The sequence below is a fragment of the Paramisgurnus dabryanus genome, chromosome 6, assembly GCF_030506205.2.
Source record: "Paramisgurnus dabryanus chromosome 6, PD_genome_1.1, whole genome shotgun sequence".
In the NCBI taxonomy this organism is placed as follows: Eukaryota; Metazoa; Chordata; class Actinopteri; order Cypriniformes; family Cobitidae; genus Paramisgurnus; species Paramisgurnus dabryanus.
Genome location: NC_133342.1, coordinates 3,778,212 through 3,795,950, shown reverse-complemented (window position 1 = coordinate 3,795,950; position 17,739 = coordinate 3,778,212). Strand labels below are relative to the sequence as shown.

Sequence of the window (17,739 nt, the reverse complement as noted above, 5' to 3'; positions counted from 1 at the left end):
TGTTAGTGTTTTTCTTTGGACATATTATCATAATTTGTACTCCACTTCATTTCATAATTTCAAGTTTTTGATTTAGATTTAAGTACATTAAACATCTAGTAACTTTTTTGTACTTTTACTTAAGTAAAAATTATTTTCGTACTTTTACTCAAGAAAGTAAAAGTACACAATTTGTATGTAATTAGGTATTAAATAAATTTTAATATGCAATATATAATGAATACACAGTTTGATTCTATGCTTTAGAATGTAGTGAACATTTTTTAGTAAAGAAAAGTATACATTTTTATCCAAGACAAACACTCTGACAAAGCACAGATGCTTGGAAAATGTAACTAAAATACTTAAGTATTATACACCTCCGGTGTTTATAATGTACATGTCACTGACATAAAACCTGAAACTATTAATTGCTTTTCATCATTTTTAACTCTAGCACACATTTTATAGGTTATTACTGCAATTTTATTGTAGCTATCACAATAATGTAGCATTACAATAAAAATGGTCAAATCTGAGAAATATCATTATTTAAATAGAAATAAAAAAAATACAAAACATGAGATGCACATTTTATTTCGATGTTAAAGCACTCTGCACAATGCAATAAATAACAGCCTCATTTTCAAGTTTGTAAACATTTTGACCTCATCTCTATTGGACTGGATAACTATCACCCTTTGTATTTACTGCTTAGCAGTTGAAATACAAATACAGCAGCAAGCATGTCTTTAACCAGTGTCACTGAATACAGTAAAACGCTTGTATCACTAAAAAAAGCATAATACAAACTATGTTACTTATAATATTCATCAAGACCAGTGGGAATAAAATAAAATCATGGAACAAATTACACATCGCAAATATCAGGGATTACATACACAGTATTGTGCTCTTTGAGAGACGTTTGAGACAAAATGCAGAACATGTAACACAGTAACAGCTGAATATGCTGCTGATGGCTTTAACTCCAACACGTTTTTCTTCACCAATCCACACAGCTTGCACGCAACTCTACATGCTGCGCTATCATACATCACAGTTTTTCATTTTTACATTCTCAGCATGATATGCAAATTATTTCTTTTACCTCACGTCAACTGACTTTTAAAGTAAGCAGGACCAATATAAACAAAGTATGAGAGCGAATCGAAGCGACACTATACTTCAACTCCACTTTTACAACTCCTTAAAGTTTTATGCTTGCACCGAGAGCCGAGTGCCTTAATAAAAAGCACTTCCACATCGCTCACATATACTGTTTATAAGAGTCCGTCATTTTACCCCTTTACCTCTGTCCTTTTCAGATTGCATGTCCAGAAGTCAAAGGTCAAGACCAGGGTTTGCTTTGGCACGTAAGGGTGATGAATATCTGAATGCATAATTTCACGGACCAAGGTGTCCAGTCGCTTCTGTGCTTCACTTTTTTAGGTGTGTCTACACAGAGATCTTTACACAAGATTGAGCTCAGGTCTGGGTTGAACAGAAGCATGCATAACACTTTAGCATTTCTACGGTAACAGCAACGATGGATCTCTGAAGAAGAGGTTCAGATAGACACACGATGGTGGGACACCCGCTGACACAAGAGGGCTGGCGCGTGATCCTGAGTCGCAAGGCATACGGATTCACAGAAAGGCCTAATGATGGTAGTCTTTCTTACTGTGGGGACGATTACCCAGAAGTTTGTCGATGTCCGAGGCCACGTTAGGGGTGATCTTTGGAAGAACCTGTCGGTGGGAATGTAAAACACGATTTGAATGAAACACAAATCACATATGAAATACCTAAACATTAAAGAATATGCACCAGAGAAAAGTGATTACATGATATTTTTGGTACATAGCAACATTTTGGGTGTTTCCTGTTAAATGCAAATGAGCTGATCTTTACACTAAATGGCAGTGCCGTGGTTGGATAGTGCAGATTAAGGGGCGGTATTACCCCCTTCTGACATCACAAGGGGAGCCAAATTTCAATGACCTATTTTTTACATGCTTGCAGAGAATGGTTTACCAAAACTAAGTTACTGGGTTGATCTTTGTCACATTTTCTAGGTTGATTTAAGCACTGGGGACCCAATTATAGCAATTAAACATGGAAAAAGTCAGATTTTCATGATTTGTCCCCATTAAAAGCAACCAGAGCCTGCTACAGCCTACATAACGTTTCATTTGAGATATCTTCTTAAATCTCTTGCCTGAATTGCACCCAAGTTTTCAGTGAGTTGTGCAGGGTTGGAGGTCCCAAGGAGAACCGAGCTAACTCCTTCGTTACGAAGGCACCAGGCTAAAAAAGGACACAGATAACAGATCAATAAAAAAATCTCAGCTGGGGAACCTAGGGAACACACAAATTGATAAAAATTGTATACCTTGCAATGCACTTTAAGTCGCTTTGAAAAAAATGGTCTGCCAAATGCATAAAATGTAAATGTAAAATGGTAGAGCGATGCATTAGCAGTGCAAAAGCTCATGAGTTCGATCTTCAGGGAAAACATACACGAATAAACCATGCACTGTAAAAAAATGCAGCATGAAGTTGAACAACTTGGTTTTGCAAGTCGATTCAACATACTATAACTTATAAAAGCAAGCTGAAATTATTTAACTTAATTTTTTAGGTTAAAGTAACATAAAAATATATGTTGATTTGACAAAAATGCTGATTTTTTTACAGTGCGTATACCTTGAATGCACTGTATTTCATTTTAGATAAAGTCTCTTCCAAATGCCTCAATTTGGAAATGTGCAAATTATTAAAATTAAAATAAAGGTTACTAAACATAAAAAAAATCAAGGAAATAATGCAATGCAGCACCAGTGTCTAAATAAATAAATAGCTCATTCCCTTTATCCACAGAGCAATCCCAGGAGTCTGTGTGGCAGTGATAATACGTGTGATGCCGTAACAGTTAAATGAGACTGGGTGAAAGTCTTTTGACCTACCGATGGCAAGCTGTGGCAGCGTACAGCTGAGCTTTTCAGCAATGTGGGTCAATTCCTTGAGCTTTGCCTGCTGCTTTCTGCCATCATCACTCAAAATCTTCTCCTTCAGCCACTGGTACGACTGCAAAGGGACAAGAGAGATACAGCCTCACACAGAAAACCTGGTCTGACACAGCTGCTTCTATTATCTGTTTTTAACTCATTCCCCGCAGCCATTTTTTGAAAAGTTGCCCGCCAGCATTTTTTGTGATTTTCACAAAAGTTTCACAAAATGCCTTCCAGGAAAATTTTCTTCTAAAAATATATAAACATACAAATATATCAAATGAAAGAACAGACCCTTTGCTTTCAAACAAACAATAAACAAACAAACAAACTGCAAAACAGGAAAAGATTTTTATCCTATCTATATTTTTTTCTCTGCTTAAAAAAAAATGACTTTCTTACCTGGTATTTTTGTCTTGTTTTCAGTAAAAATATCTATACATTCTTAAATTATGATGTATTTTCTTTATGAACAAATGACCTAGCAAAATAAGTCTAGTTTTTAGACAAAAATATTAACTTTAAATAAATTAGTGTTTAAAACAAGCAAAAAAAATTAAATAAATAAATAAATCTGCCAATGGAATAAGAAAAATTTCTTGAAATAAGTTAACTTTTTCATAAACACTTAATTCAAGAAAAAATTTCTTGTTCTATTGGCAGATTTTTTCGATTGTTTTAAGCACAAATTCGCTTAAAGAGTTTTTTTCCTAGGTCATTTTGCTCATCAATACATCTTAAAGGCGCTCTAAGCGAATTGAAGCGTTTTAGACCATAAAACATTTTTTATTACATACCGGAAACATCTCCTCACTATCTGCTTGCTGCCTGTCTGCTGATCAAAGTGTAAAAAAACGTGATCTCTGTAGACAGCCCAGGCTCACAAACGGCAATATCAACATAGTGGCCAAACCTAGCATCACAAAACAAAACAAAGTATTCCAGCCAATAAACGACAAAAAGGATTTGGGGGCGGGGGTTGGGCGCGTTCATGAAAGCACGAAAGGGAGGGGGAGGAGTTAACTACGCTCCGTCTGTTTGAAAACAGTTCAAACGTCAACAATAACTAACGTCTCGCAGATTCGCTTAGAGAGCCTTTAATGTAAGAATTTTTAGATATTTTTTTCTGAAAACAAGATTAAAAGATTAACATAAAAATTCATCAAGAACACTTTTTTATGCAAATGTATTCTCTTAATTGATGAGATAACTCGTCAATGGTTGGGAAAGAGTTAAGTGAATCTTATGAATGTGAATTGCAAATAAAGAGTACATTTTTTAGTCCTTAAAAAACATTCTTTACGGTCCAGATTGATATATGTGTCAGGTTGAGTTGAATCATGGTTTTATTTGCAGGATATGGCCTGGATTCATCAGATCGATGTAAATCTCGATAAAAATACGCTTATGTGTTTGTCTGTATTCAGTCGACGAAAAAAATAGATGTTGAATCACATCAGGCACTTACAGTACGTTGTACAAGGTCCTACTGACCTTGTTGAGCTTCTGGTCTAATTTTTTTTCACAAGTCTCTATATCAGCTTTTAACTCCACAGATCTTCATCCTTCTGTTTTGGAGGTATGATGCTTCTGTTATAAAAGCCAAGTACCTTCAGAGATGCCCTGGAGGATTCTGGGATGCCGTTCTCATACTTCCCTGTGATGATACCACAGGCCAGCGGAGACCATGATACAACACCAACCCCTAAAATACAAGTGAAAAGTCAATTAAGTGGGTAATCATGCATGTTTTTCTGTATGTGGGCATAAAAACTGTGTAAAAATATGTAAGGCGCTATGGAGTTGCTCAGATTGCCCTTCGGTGGGCCTCTAAGTCCGCACAATAGTACATATTTTTAGTGTGTTTGTGTACTTTCACCTATTTTATGGTAAAGCTCAGGCAGCTGCATCTCTACTTTATCCCTCTGGAATAAATGATACTCTGCCTGTTCACACACAGGAGGAATAAGATTAAACTGCCTTGCTACAGAGTACGCCTCCTGGGAAAGAAGGAGAGAGAGAGAGAGACAGAGAGGGACAAACAGACTTAAATCTAATTTTTTCCATCAGTATCCAATCATCCCCCAATTTTGGACACCAAGACAATGCATCCTTACAATAATGTAACATGTACAAGTATAACAGAGCAAAAAAAAAAAAAAAAAAACTGGAAAGGCTGAAAGTGTAAATAAATATCATGGTAACACTTCACAATAAGGTTGTATGTGTTAACATTACTTAAAGGACAAGTTCGGTATTTTACACTTAAAGCCCTGTTTTCAGATTGTTTATGATGAAATAGAACGGTTTTGACTGAAATTTTGACATATGCGGCTGACCCGAGAATTTTGGGGTGTTTCTTGTATCACCTCCCACCTCTATAATGGCTATATAGGTGCACTGGAACAATCCTTCCTAAAATGCATTGAACTTTTACTTTTGTTTACAAAAACGTGAAACTCACCAAGTGGTCAGGGGTGTTCACTGATATGCTCACACAAAAATCGCAGCAAAAGATGCTTTCCATCAGGTTTTATCATACTTTTGTCCAACTCCATTGACTTGTATTAGATGTGCTGTGAGGTACGGTATTACTCCGCGCCGGGAACGTTGTTTGTATTCTTGCAATTGTCAAAGGTGGATTATCGCCACCAACTGGGCTGGAGTGTTTATTATTCAACCTCTTAACGGAAGAATGTACGGGTGTGAGGCGTTTATAAACGAAAGTTTAATGCATTTTAGGAAAGATTGTTCCTGTGCACCTATACACCCATTGTAGAGGTGGGGGCTGATACAAACAAACACGCGAAAATTCTCAGGCCAGCATCATATGTCCAAATTTCAGTCAAAACCGTTCTATTTCATCATAAACAATCTGAAAAATGATTTTCAAGAAAAAAAATTTCTTAGTATTTTGTCTTGTTTTCAGTAAAAATATCTAAAAATTCTTAAATTCAGATGCTTTTCCTGATAAGCAAAATGACCCAAGAAAATAAGTCTAGTTTTTAGACCAAAAATATCAAATTTAAGTGATTTTGTGCAAGCAAAAAAAATCTGCCAATGAGGTAAGCAAAAAAATCTTAAATTTTTTTCTTAAACACTAAATTCAAGAAAATTTCAAGAAAAATTTACTTACCCCATTGGCAGTTTTTTTTTTAGCTTGTTTTATGCACAAAATTGATATTTTTGGTCTAAAAACTAGACTTATTTTCTTGGCTTGTTTTGCTCATCAAGAAAAAGCATCTTAATTTAAGAATTTTTAGATATTTTTCCTGAAAACAAGACAAAAATACTAAGAAAATTTTTTCTTGAAAATAATTTTTTGCAGTGTACAGCATTGATTAATTTTTAAATGAATTTATGTATTTTCAGCATTAACGAAACATTTTTAAAATTAAAAAGTAACTGTTAAAGGCCCCAAAAATGAATTGAAATAGTTAAATTGTTCTTAGATAGAAGGTGGAAAAATGATCCAGAGACGATTGATGTCCATTTACAACTGTAGGATTTAACTTTTGATGGACTATTATTGCCTTATTTGTAAGGGTCATGAATATTAATGTTGAGCTCTGTTCTGATTGGCTATTTCAGCTTGTTTAGTAGCTCTGTGTGTGTGTAAACAGACCTTATGTTTGAGCCCATATCAGACAAAGATAGAAATTTGAGTAATAATCAATTGTTTGGATATTGTTAATGGACGTTTCTGAGTGGTAAGTTTGTGTTTTTTCAGTATGGACCTACAAAACCTAAAACATCAGTAGTAGAACTGTATCCTAAACGGTAGCATATATAGTAGCATTAACTAGCACAGTGTTTCCCAATAAACCTTTTACACGGTTTTGGCCAAAAAATAAAGCAGACTCTGACCTGCGCTACTACGCACATGCAACTTCATTCGCCATGACTGCTAGACTCCACTCGTTTATGTACAGCAGAGAAAATGTCAGAGTCTACAGTATGGGAATACTTTGGGTATACAGAAAACAAATGCGGGGTTATCCTTTAAGATGGATATCCAGTTTGCAAGAAATGTGGACGAAGAGTGGCTGCAAAAAGAGGCACTAAAGCCCATATAAGTAATTTATATTACAGATCAATTTAAGTTGATTATATAGGCCATATAATAAAAACTATACATTTCACTCACTATATGACAATGTAAACAAATGAATATATCCAGAGCAGCTCTGAGAAAATTTTTTGTGGGTATTATATCATTTTATTTAAAAGAATAAAATTAAAATTAGTAAAAAAATTAAGAATCAAAGTTTATTTATTTCAAAACTTTGATATAATAAACCATATGTTAAACCCAAAACCCCTATCTGTTTTTTATTAATTTAAGGGTAATTGTAGCTAATAATAATAGTAAATATAATAATAATAATAATAAGTGTTTAATACCGGCAAACCGCAAAACCGTGATAGTTTCTGAGACGATTATCATACCGTGGAAATCTCACGCCGTTACAACCCTACGTTTGAGGCGTCAAATTTGCGTCTACCGCATCTAGTTTGCCCCTTGAACATTTTGAGTTTACTCGCTTCATTCGCGTGTGTAAGCCGTGCGTGGAATTCAATTGTCATCGAGACATTCACGGGGAAATTCACAGAGTCGAAGAGTCTTCTTCGACTCTGCTCGCTTTGTTTCCTCTATTGCTCTGGCTTTCTGTAATCACGTCACTACTAGAGCAAGCTCCTGATTGGTTAACGCGAGTTGGTTAAACAGAACACATTAAAGTATACAAAGTAGTGCTGTTGGTTATAAGCCTTATTTTTTTTTTTAGGTTTAATTATACAGAATTTATGAAAAATTTATGTATTTTTTTTATGCACCATTTTGCGCCCCCCCTGGGGGTCCCGGCCCCCATATTGAGAACCACACTGCAAAAAATGACTTTCTTACTTAGTATTTTTGTCTTGTTTTCAGTAGAAAACAAGACAAAAATGACCTAAGTAAATAAGTCTAGTTTTAAGACAAATAATATACAATTTAAGTGAAATTGTCCTTAAAACAAGCAAAATTAACTGCCAATGGGGTGAGAAAAAAAATTGTGAAATAAGATTTCTTTTTTCTTAAACACTTAATTCAAGTAAAATTTTCTCACCCCATTGGCAGAAAATTTTGCATGTTTTAAGCACGAATTCATTTAAATTGTATATTTTTTGTCTAAAAACTAGTATTATTTTCTTAGGTCATTTTGCTCATTAAGAAAATACATCTTGATTTAAGAATTTTTAGATATTTCTACTACAAACAAGACAAAAATACCAAGTAAGAAAGTCATTTTTTGCAGTGCACTGTTCTAAGGTACCTTTAACATTAGTTAATGCCCAATAATTAAAAATAACTTTTGACTGAATGGATCCAGAAAATGGTTCTTCTACATCATGACTTCTACACCAGAACCTTTTGTAGCACCTTCATTTACGAGTGTACCGAAAACATGGGAATATCATGCATGTTCTGGTCACTTACCATGATCTCCATCGCTGACCAGCGTGATGTTCCCCAGTACATGGACATACCGTGGTTTATAACATGAGTCATTGCTCTCACTATCTCTGAAACACACAGTCACAAACATATCAGACAATTTTTAAGGGGTTTTGCTTTATCAGATCCTCAATGTTAGTGAAATACTGTGAACAAATGACAGTGTATTTGCTCATGGGTAATATTTCATACTTGCATTTATAATATTGTAATATTTAATACAGCAATATTTACAGGCATTTAGTACATTTTAAGTAAATGTCTTATGTGGTCTTACTGTTTCTCAGAGATAATTTCGCCCTGATTATTCCCTTTAATGCCATAACATTTTAAAGTGTTAATGATATCCAATGTAATTTGTGCAAATAGCAACTAATTTCCAAATAGTTGCTGGAGGGATACTTAACCCTTGCTGATAGGGCTAATGGGAGTGCGTAAGGCAAATAAACAAGTATCTGGTAACCATTAGATGGCACTGTCTTCATCCTCTCCTTGTGATGGACATAAATGCTAATATTTTCAAGAGCTGAAGCTATTTCACAGTCATCTTGTTAAATAGGATTATACATGAGAGGCATTTCAACCACCTGACATGTCTCTATATTTCACTAAGAGCGTTACGTAGGGCCACACTCACTCGCGTAACACATTACCAGGTTTAATATTTTAATAGTTTGCTAAATTATACATGCATATAAACAGCACAACCTTTCACCCTTCTGAAGTCTTTGTTAATTCTCTTTGTGTATAAATATCAGATAAAGTAATTGTGAATTTATTTACTCCACTATCTGTTTAAAAAGTCCCAGGGCACATTTAATATTCAGTAATGTTCAAAAGTTTTAGCCAACCATCTAAATAAAACATGATCTCACAAAAAGTAGTGTTACAGTCATAAAAGATTTGCTTAATTTATTCGTGTCCATGGCACGAAATTCAGCATTTTTTTATGCCTTGAGCACAAATGTCTTTGTCGTGTCACTCAAATAGTGTTTCAAATTTTTTTATGTTTTAAATCATTGTGCTTGGGTTTAAATTTGGGGTTTGGGTTAGGATGTACTTTTATGTATTGCAGTGGCGGCCGGTGACTTCTTTTTTTCGAGGGCGCTCGATGCGAAGTTCGTCACAACATGTATGTAGCCCATTGTGTGTGTTTACTTTTTACAAAATATGTGTTCGGCGCATCAAGAGATCCTGTGTGCATCACGTGTCTTGTCAAAATAAGTGTCTGCTGCAGACGCTTCTAAAGGGTTTATGATAATAGAGACGCTCGCGTTTGCCAGATACTCGATAATCTCATGCGTAATCAGAGTTTACTGTTAAGTTAGTGTCTTGTGTGTATTTTGTGAACGTGAGCGTCTCTTTTATCATAAACGGTTTTGATGCGTGTGCAGCAGGCACTTATTTTGACAAAACACCTGATGCACATGGTTCAGATGACGCAACAAACACATATTTTGAAAACGCAAGCAACACACATGACACTCCGAACACATGTTTTAAATTAGCGCCCCTCGGATGAGCAGTCAAGAGCCCCCACTGATGTATTGGTTTCTACATGCTTTTAAAACTATTCTCGCCTGGTGTTGGGGTTAGAGTTGGGGTTTGGGTTAGCATGTCTAAAAATGTAACAGAAAGTCATTCTAACCCCAACCCCAAGTGACAATGGTAAGAAAACAGAAAAACAATAAGAAAAAAATACATAAAATGACACGGAAAGAAAGTCGTGCAACGGACACGAAAAACTATTTATAGAAATTGGTGCAAGTGACACGACAAAGACATTCGTGCTCAAGGCATGAATAAAAGTTGAATTTCGTGCCATGGACACAAATAAATTAATCAAATTTTTCATGACTATAACACGACTTTCCTTGAGATCAGTTTGTATAAATATTTCCAGTATTTCTTGTATCTCCAAGTCCTCATCCTCCAAACAAATAAGCCAATCAGATGTCAGCAATTCCAAATGTTCAAAGGTGTACTCCCAGAAAAAAGGTACATGAAGGTACAAAAGTTATCACTGGGGCAGTACCTTTTTAAAAAGTTCACTCTTGTAGCTAATAGGTAAATATTGGTACATCTAAGGTAACATAGACTGTAAAAAAAGATGGACTATGCCCATTCGCTATCTTCCATTGGTGAAAAGTGAAGCCGCCAGTCTCCCGATACGGCGCTGACATCTTGGGTCTTGAATCTGCGCAGTAGCGATTTGGGACCAGTCCTGCGCAGTAGTGAGCAATAGTAAAGCCGTGAAAGCAAGGCCCCGTCCTCGCTCTCGCAAAAATGTGCATATCACAGCTGTCAATCATGACGTGACACCACCGTTTTTATAGCATTAACTCTTTCGGCGCCATCGACGAGATATCTCGTCAATCAAGAGAAAACGCTTCCCTGTCAATGACGAGATTTTCCGTCTTTCAATACGCAACTTTTTAAACCCGGAAGTATTGCCCTATGGAAAGCGGCTGCATGTCCGTGTCTGTTTTAAAGATCGCTCTGAATAGGATCTCTATGAAAAGTCCGTCACAAAAATGGAATTATCTCTGCTTTTTGCTCAAAATGTGGTGTTTTTGCAGAAACCTACCCATATTCAAAAGCTGATTACAAAAGAACTACTGAAGGTAGGATGAAACGTTATTCACCTTATTCAACTTATCAGCCTCCTTCCAAAATGGTAAACACGTCTCCCTAACAAGCTGATGAGTTAAATCATGTGTGTTAAATAAGGAGACATCTAAAACTTTCTTGGAGGGGGTGCTCGAGGACCAGGATTGGGAAACACTGCCGAAGAGGTACATGCTGGTACATCAAAGGTACATATCTGTAGATAAATTGTGCATATTTGGGCCTTTTTTCTGAGAGTGTGGTGAAGAGAGAATGCATATAACTGCATAAAAGGACAGGCTGATCTTTTAAGGCGGTATGATAATTTTACGTATACCATCCCCATAGAAAAGTATTGTCGTTCACTTTCAGGTAAACAGAACACCTTTCTATGCAGCTATGCTTATTAAACCTTATTATAGGCAGACTGACGAAAAGCTTTCAGTTAATGTGGCAATTCATCAGATGATGATGATTAAATATTTGAGAAGAGCACTTTAACTAGTCATATATCTAAGTACACGGTGTATCCAAGTGCTTTCTGAGTTTAGAAAAGAAACCTGGATCATTGATAGAGCGATGATGTTGAGTTCCAGCATTATGTGCCAGACTAGTCCACTGCATCGCATTAGCTCAAGAATCTCTCAGCATGCGTTGCAATCATCACAAATTATGTGATTGTGTTTGCGTCATTAGCACTTGCATAATTCCTGTCATTAACTGAGTCCTAAAACAATGCATGCAAATAAACGACTGTGCCATCAGGCACACATTCATTATTGTTCCAGTAAATAAATCCCTTTGGTTTAAAGGGCACCTATTTCATTGCTAAAAACAACGTTATTTTGTGTACTTGGTATAATACAATGTGTTTGCGTAGTTTATGGTTCAAGAAACACATTATTTTCCACATACTATACATTTTTATAGCTCCAGATTTCACTCTCTTCTTAAAAATGCACTGATTTTGTACAAAACTCATTAATTTGAAAAGCGCTGTGTCCCTGATTGGCCAGCTAATCTGTACGTTGTGATTGGCCTGAATACCTCTGACATCAAGTGGAAATATGACGCTCCTAACCATGTTTGATTCGGTCATGTTTGATCATCAAGATTCGGTCGCAATGCAATGCTAACAGAAGTTAACTTACAGGCTGTGAGTCCAAGCGGGAGGAATTATGATAATGTCGGTCTTGTCTACATCACCAATCCCAGGAAGTAAACTATTGCCTACAATCCGTTTGTTTATTATGGCCGTTTCACACGATACGCGGTAAGCGGCAAAATCGCTGCGCGGCTTCAGCTTTTCTCTTGTATTGGAAGCGTTTTGTGCAGCATTTAGTGCAAATTTGTTTATCTTCAACGGCGCTTGTCATGAAGTACCATGTCCGGAGAAGGAATAGGATTTCGGGTGCACGAGCAAGGCGTGTGGACCAACTCCGCTTCACCTCTGTAACCGCCCCCGTTTTGCCGCTTTCCGCACGTCTCCTATTGAAAAAGAACTAAACACTCGCGGTTGCCGCGTACCATGTGAAACGGCCTTTATAGTCCAAGAAAAAAAGAGATTTACGTTTGGGGTTTGTACCTTTTGCATACCATTAACATGTACTAATACACCCTTACTGTAACGTGTGCACTTAAAGGACTTTGCTGAAAATGTAACATGATGTTTAATAGATTCTGCCAACAAAGCTGTATTTCTGAATGGCCTGAGGGCCGGTATTAAGCAGATTTGAAGTGAAAGTATTTGATGAACGTAGTGATGTAGTACTCGAGTACTTTCTCAGACGTCTCGGGCTTGTTCCTTCAAAAACTCAGTCTCGGACCACAGTGGGAGAAGGACTTGTAATTTCAGACCGAGTCCTCGAGACCATTGCATTTTTTATGTTCATATAAAAAACCACACAACACATAACAATAATAATAAAATGCAATGTTGACGGGCATTATTTGCTTCCTCAAAGACTCGGTCTTGACTCAAACTCGACTGTATTTGAAAACCAATGGACTCTGTCTCGACTCGGATTCGGATAATATCATTATTAAATTTTTGACTGAGATGGCGTTTAGTGGCTTTTGTATCTGGGCTCCTCATATGCAATCGGTATTTCTAGGGATAGTTCACTATTACTATTTTTGCAGTATAGTTTTTGTGCTATAAAATGTTTATGATGTCATTGTGTGCTGCAGGTTTGACTCTGGCTGCCAACCGGAAAACCATCTGCTCTGATACGCTGATGGCGATGTAGTTATGTCTCATTACCAGAGTATCAGTGGAGCTGTTTACTGCTGTTCGGGGGTTCATTTGTAGTTGTTACTCTTTTGGGCGAGAGCAGATCGACTCTAAAACGCCTCTGTTAGGACCCTATAAAGTTACTTTAGTGCTTCAACTGCATTTCTAAATGCACACTGCGGCTATTCTTCCCCCATGAGTGACGAGGTCTTGGTGTGTGTTTGGCTCAAGGCGTTTCACTGTGGTTATTACTTCACCATGATCTTGGCTCTGTATATGTGTCCAATGACTTTGGGATTTCATCCCCACACATGTCATTATTAAATAATGTCTGCAAAGCAGTGGTCCAGGGCTGCCCAGTGTGGTTAAATTTATGAATTTAAATAGTCTATTGGCCAACTATCGTATGTGAATAAGTTCTTTTAGGGGGCGTGCACACCAAAGCTTTAAAACGCGGCTGAAAACGCCTTGAGGACGCCGAATGCCAGTTGTTTTTTCAGCTGAGCACTTTGGTTGCTGTGATACTTCTGCTTTGTTTATCAGTTGTTGTATGATGCGCCAGTTGGTTGTTGTGATATTTGTCCCGCCCATCCTCCACTGTGATTGGATGGCCATGTGAGTACTGACATTGACGAGCTAGACTTTTCACCCAAAGTTGAATATATTTCAACTATCTGCGCTCAGCCCGAAAAACTGCAGAGCGTCGGCTTTCAGCGCTGAAAAAAAAAACGTTAGTTGCTGGCTTTTTTGAAAAACGCAAAGCTTCCATTGAAAACAATTAAAAACAAACGTCGGCTGCGGGTGTAAAAGCTTTGGTGTGCAGTGTGCATGCCCCCTTACTATGAATGCATTCAAAGAAATGTGTTCATTGTATACAAATTGGTTTACATTTTGCTATTTAACACATTATATGTCATTACAGCCTGATATCACAAATTTCTGTGTTATAGTCGCAAAATATTTTGCTCATTTATCCGTGTCATTGTCATTGATCTCCGCATTTTTCCGTGTCTGTACCATGGACTTTCTTTTCTGTGTCAGTTTCACGTATTGGTTACCCAATTGTTTTTCCTATTTTCCTACCATTTTCGCTTGGGACCCTGAAGTCAGGCAACAATTGTTAAAAAATCGGGAAAAAAATAGTATAAACCAGTAGATAAAGTGACATCCTAACCCAAACCCCAAATCTAACCCCAAACCCAAGCGAGAATGGTTTAAAAAAAGGAAAAACAATTGAGTAACCAATACGGGAAACTGACATGGAAAAGAAAGTCCGTGGTACGGACACAGAAAAATGAGGAGATCCGTGACAATGGAAAATATTCCGTGACTATACCACGGAAGATTGTGAGATCAGGTTGGTCATTTTGTGTTGATTTTATGTTCAAATACATAAAAGGGACAACACAAGATGTGTTAAAACAACACTAAGGGCCCTATTTTAACGATCTAAGCGCATTGTCCAAAGCGCACAGCGCAATGTCTAAATGGGCGTGTCCGAATCCACTTTTGCTAATTTAACGATGAGAAAAATGGTTTGTGCGCCGAGCACATGGTCGAAAAGGGTTGGTCCTTTCTTTTTAATGAGTAATGGGAGTATTTTGGGCGTAACATGCAATAAACCAATGAGCGTCTCAGCTCTCATCCCCTTTAAAAGCCAGTTGCGCTGGAGCTATGTGTAATCCCTATTTAGATGACAGACTTTGTAAACTGAAAAACTAAGCGGAGGAAGAAGATCCCCAGTTTAAGATTAATGTTAAATAATTGTGTTGTTTTTCACTTGTATTGAAATTGTTATTTTTTATTGAAACCTTTAAAACCCGTTTTCTTTTAGTCATGGAAGTAAAAAAGCAGGCTTTTAATTGCTTTAAATGTATGTCTATCCAATATCATCAAAAAATAAAATAAGTATGTAAGAAAAGGTTTGTACTCTAAAAATACTTTATTTGTTACAAACAGGAGATAAAGAATTTACAAACGGCTCTCCGCGCATTTCAGCACTTGGACAGCGTCAGATTTTTAAGCATTACTTAAAAATGTTTCTCATCTCACCATATCCACAGGTACAGAGTCATCATATACAATAAATTTGAAAAAAAAAACATTTAAAAACAGAGGCATTTGTTTAAAGCAAAGCATTTATTTACTTACCAGGCTGCAGGTGAAGCAGCTCTTTGTGCCTTCTAACGTCTCATAATCGGTCCTCATTTATGTCCAAGAGACTCAATAATAATCTTTTACATTCAATCCTTTAATCTTTCATATTTAAAAAAGTTTTTGTGCTGCTGCGCATTCATGTATGTGATTAGCAAACCCGCGTTGTCGTCCCGTTAATAGGCGCATATTACTAATGCGCTCTTTAAATAACAAAAAACATATTGCTCCACTGACTTTAGACTTTAGAGCAGGTTTTTGTTGGTCAATGGCGTAGTCTATTTTAGTTGCCTCAAAATAGCAACACGCCAACAATGCGCCTGAACACACCTCGTTTTCAGACCAGAACGCCCATGGGCGCAAAAGCCATGGGCCATGCATTTGCTATTTAAACAACGTGGCGCTAAACGTGAAAATTATCATTGCGCAGGGTGGAAGCTAGCAAAAGACACTTGCGTCGCGCATTGCGCTGCATTGCGCTGGATGTAAGATAGAGCCCTAAGTGTGTTGTTTCAATAATAACAGACATGTGTCTAGAAAAGAAATCTTAATTCAAGAAAAATTCTAGAAAAAAAATCTTACCCCATTGGCAGATTATTTTGCACAAATTCACTTAAATTTTATGTTTTTGGTCTAAATTTATGATTTATTTTTTAGGTCATTTTGTTCATCAGGAAAATATATCTTGATTTAAATTTTCTTTAGATATTTTTACTGAAAGCAAGACAAAAATACTAAGTAAGGAAGTATTTTTTTTCCAGTATACACACTGCAAAAAAAAATTTTCAAGAAAAAAATATCTTAGTATTTTTGTCTTGTTAAGATGCTTTTTCTTATTGAGCAAAACGACCCAAGAAATTAAGCCTAGTTTTTAGACCAGAAATTTAAGTGATTTTGGGCATAAAACAAGCAAAAAAATCTGCCAATGGGGTAAGCAAAAAATCTTGAACATTTTTCTTAAACTCTAAATTCAAGAACAATTCAAGAAAAATTAGCTTACCCCATTGGCAGATTTTTTTACGTGTTTCATGCATAAAATCACTTATTTTGAAATTTTTGGTCTAAAAACTAGACTTATTTTCTTGGGTCGTTTTGCTCATCAAGAAAAAGCATTTTAATTTAAAAATGTTTTGATATTTTTACTGAAAACAAGACAAAAATACTAAGAAAATGTTTTTTTTGAAAATATTTTTTGCAGTGCATGTCAGTCAAACGGCTCTTATTGTCAAAGTGTGCAGTTCTTGGCAGCTTTAAGCTTCAGAAACCACCAGACATTTTACTGCAGTCAAGGTCAGGCTACAGTTTAACAATTTAAAAGTCCAAAAAGTGGATTCGAAAAAAGAGAGGTGAAAAGCTGGAACAGAGGAGAAAAGAAACTAGCAGCCAAATCTACCTCAGCGCATTATGGAAATGAAAGCTCACACCCACTCTCTTATTACAAACTCGGTACGAATGAAGAGAAACACGGGTGTGTGGGTGAGAATAGTAGGAGAGAGAACGAAGAGAACGTCAGCTCAACATAACAATACATCTGCTCGAGAACAGAACGACAAAAACTCTGTGTGAAAGAAAATTTTGTCATTTTAGCAAACTACTGCATAGCTTCTGACTCTGAACCCTGAGGTCCACCTCATTTTTGATAGATCTCCCAAACCATCTGAACATCAGAACTGTGAAGTACTAATCTAATATGATGAAAGTATCTGGAGTCATATTAGTGCAGCTGTGACGTGTGACAGTGGGCGAAAGGACATCCATCACTATGCGAGCTTTGAACACTTGGGAGTCATTTTAACAAGCTCAGCAACATTACCCCACACTGCCCCAAATGCACCACAACAAAGACATTAGTAGCAAATAGAGTTATGAGTAACAATTACAGAATCTGAGTAAAAAATGAAGCCATTTATTTATTATATAATATAAAACACAGCATGCAAACACAGTCACATAATAAAATACCAAGGGGTGAAACAATTGATTTATATGAGGAAAAGATGCAAAGCGATCACTATCTGCTGTAAATATCAGATCTGGTGTGTACATTCTCCTTCCGAAAAAAAAGCGATCTGTCATCTTTTATTGTAAAATGTAATATCGTAATATTGTCTCTTGTGCACAATTGCATCATTACGCAGTGGCGGCCGGGGACTTCTTTTTTCGAGGGCGCTTTTGACTTACATCTGACTTCAGAAGTATTCAAGCCAATCACAATGTACAGATTAGCTGGCAAATCAGCGCATTTCAAATCGATG

The 17,739-nt window shown here is 36.5% G+C and overlaps 1 protein-coding gene across 2 annotated transcripts in view; it reads right to left on the bottom strand.

Annotated features, from left to right (window-relative positions):
- Positions 1-560: 560 nt before the first annotated feature.
- kcnab1b (potassium voltage-gated channel subfamily A regulatory beta subunit 1b) overlaps positions 561-17,739 on the bottom strand; it is a 61,043-nt gene continuing 43,864 nt past the window's right edge. For both annotated transcript variants that reach the window (XM_065262222.1, XM_065262223.1), the window contains exons 9-14: positions 8,473-8,558; positions 4,873-4,993; positions 4,604-4,698; positions 2,949-3,069; positions 2,201-2,289; positions 561-1,730 (exon numbers count right to left, since the gene is read on the bottom strand). In XM_065262222.1, the coding sequence (XP_065118294.1) occupies positions 1,641-1,730; positions 2,201-2,289; positions 2,949-3,069; positions 4,604-4,698; positions 4,873-4,993; positions 8,473-8,558 (602 nt within the window). In that variant the 3' untranslated portion in view covers positions 561-1,640. The remainder of the gene's footprint in view (positions 1,731-2,200; positions 2,290-2,948; positions 3,070-4,603; positions 4,699-4,872; positions 4,994-8,472; positions 8,559-17,739) is intronic.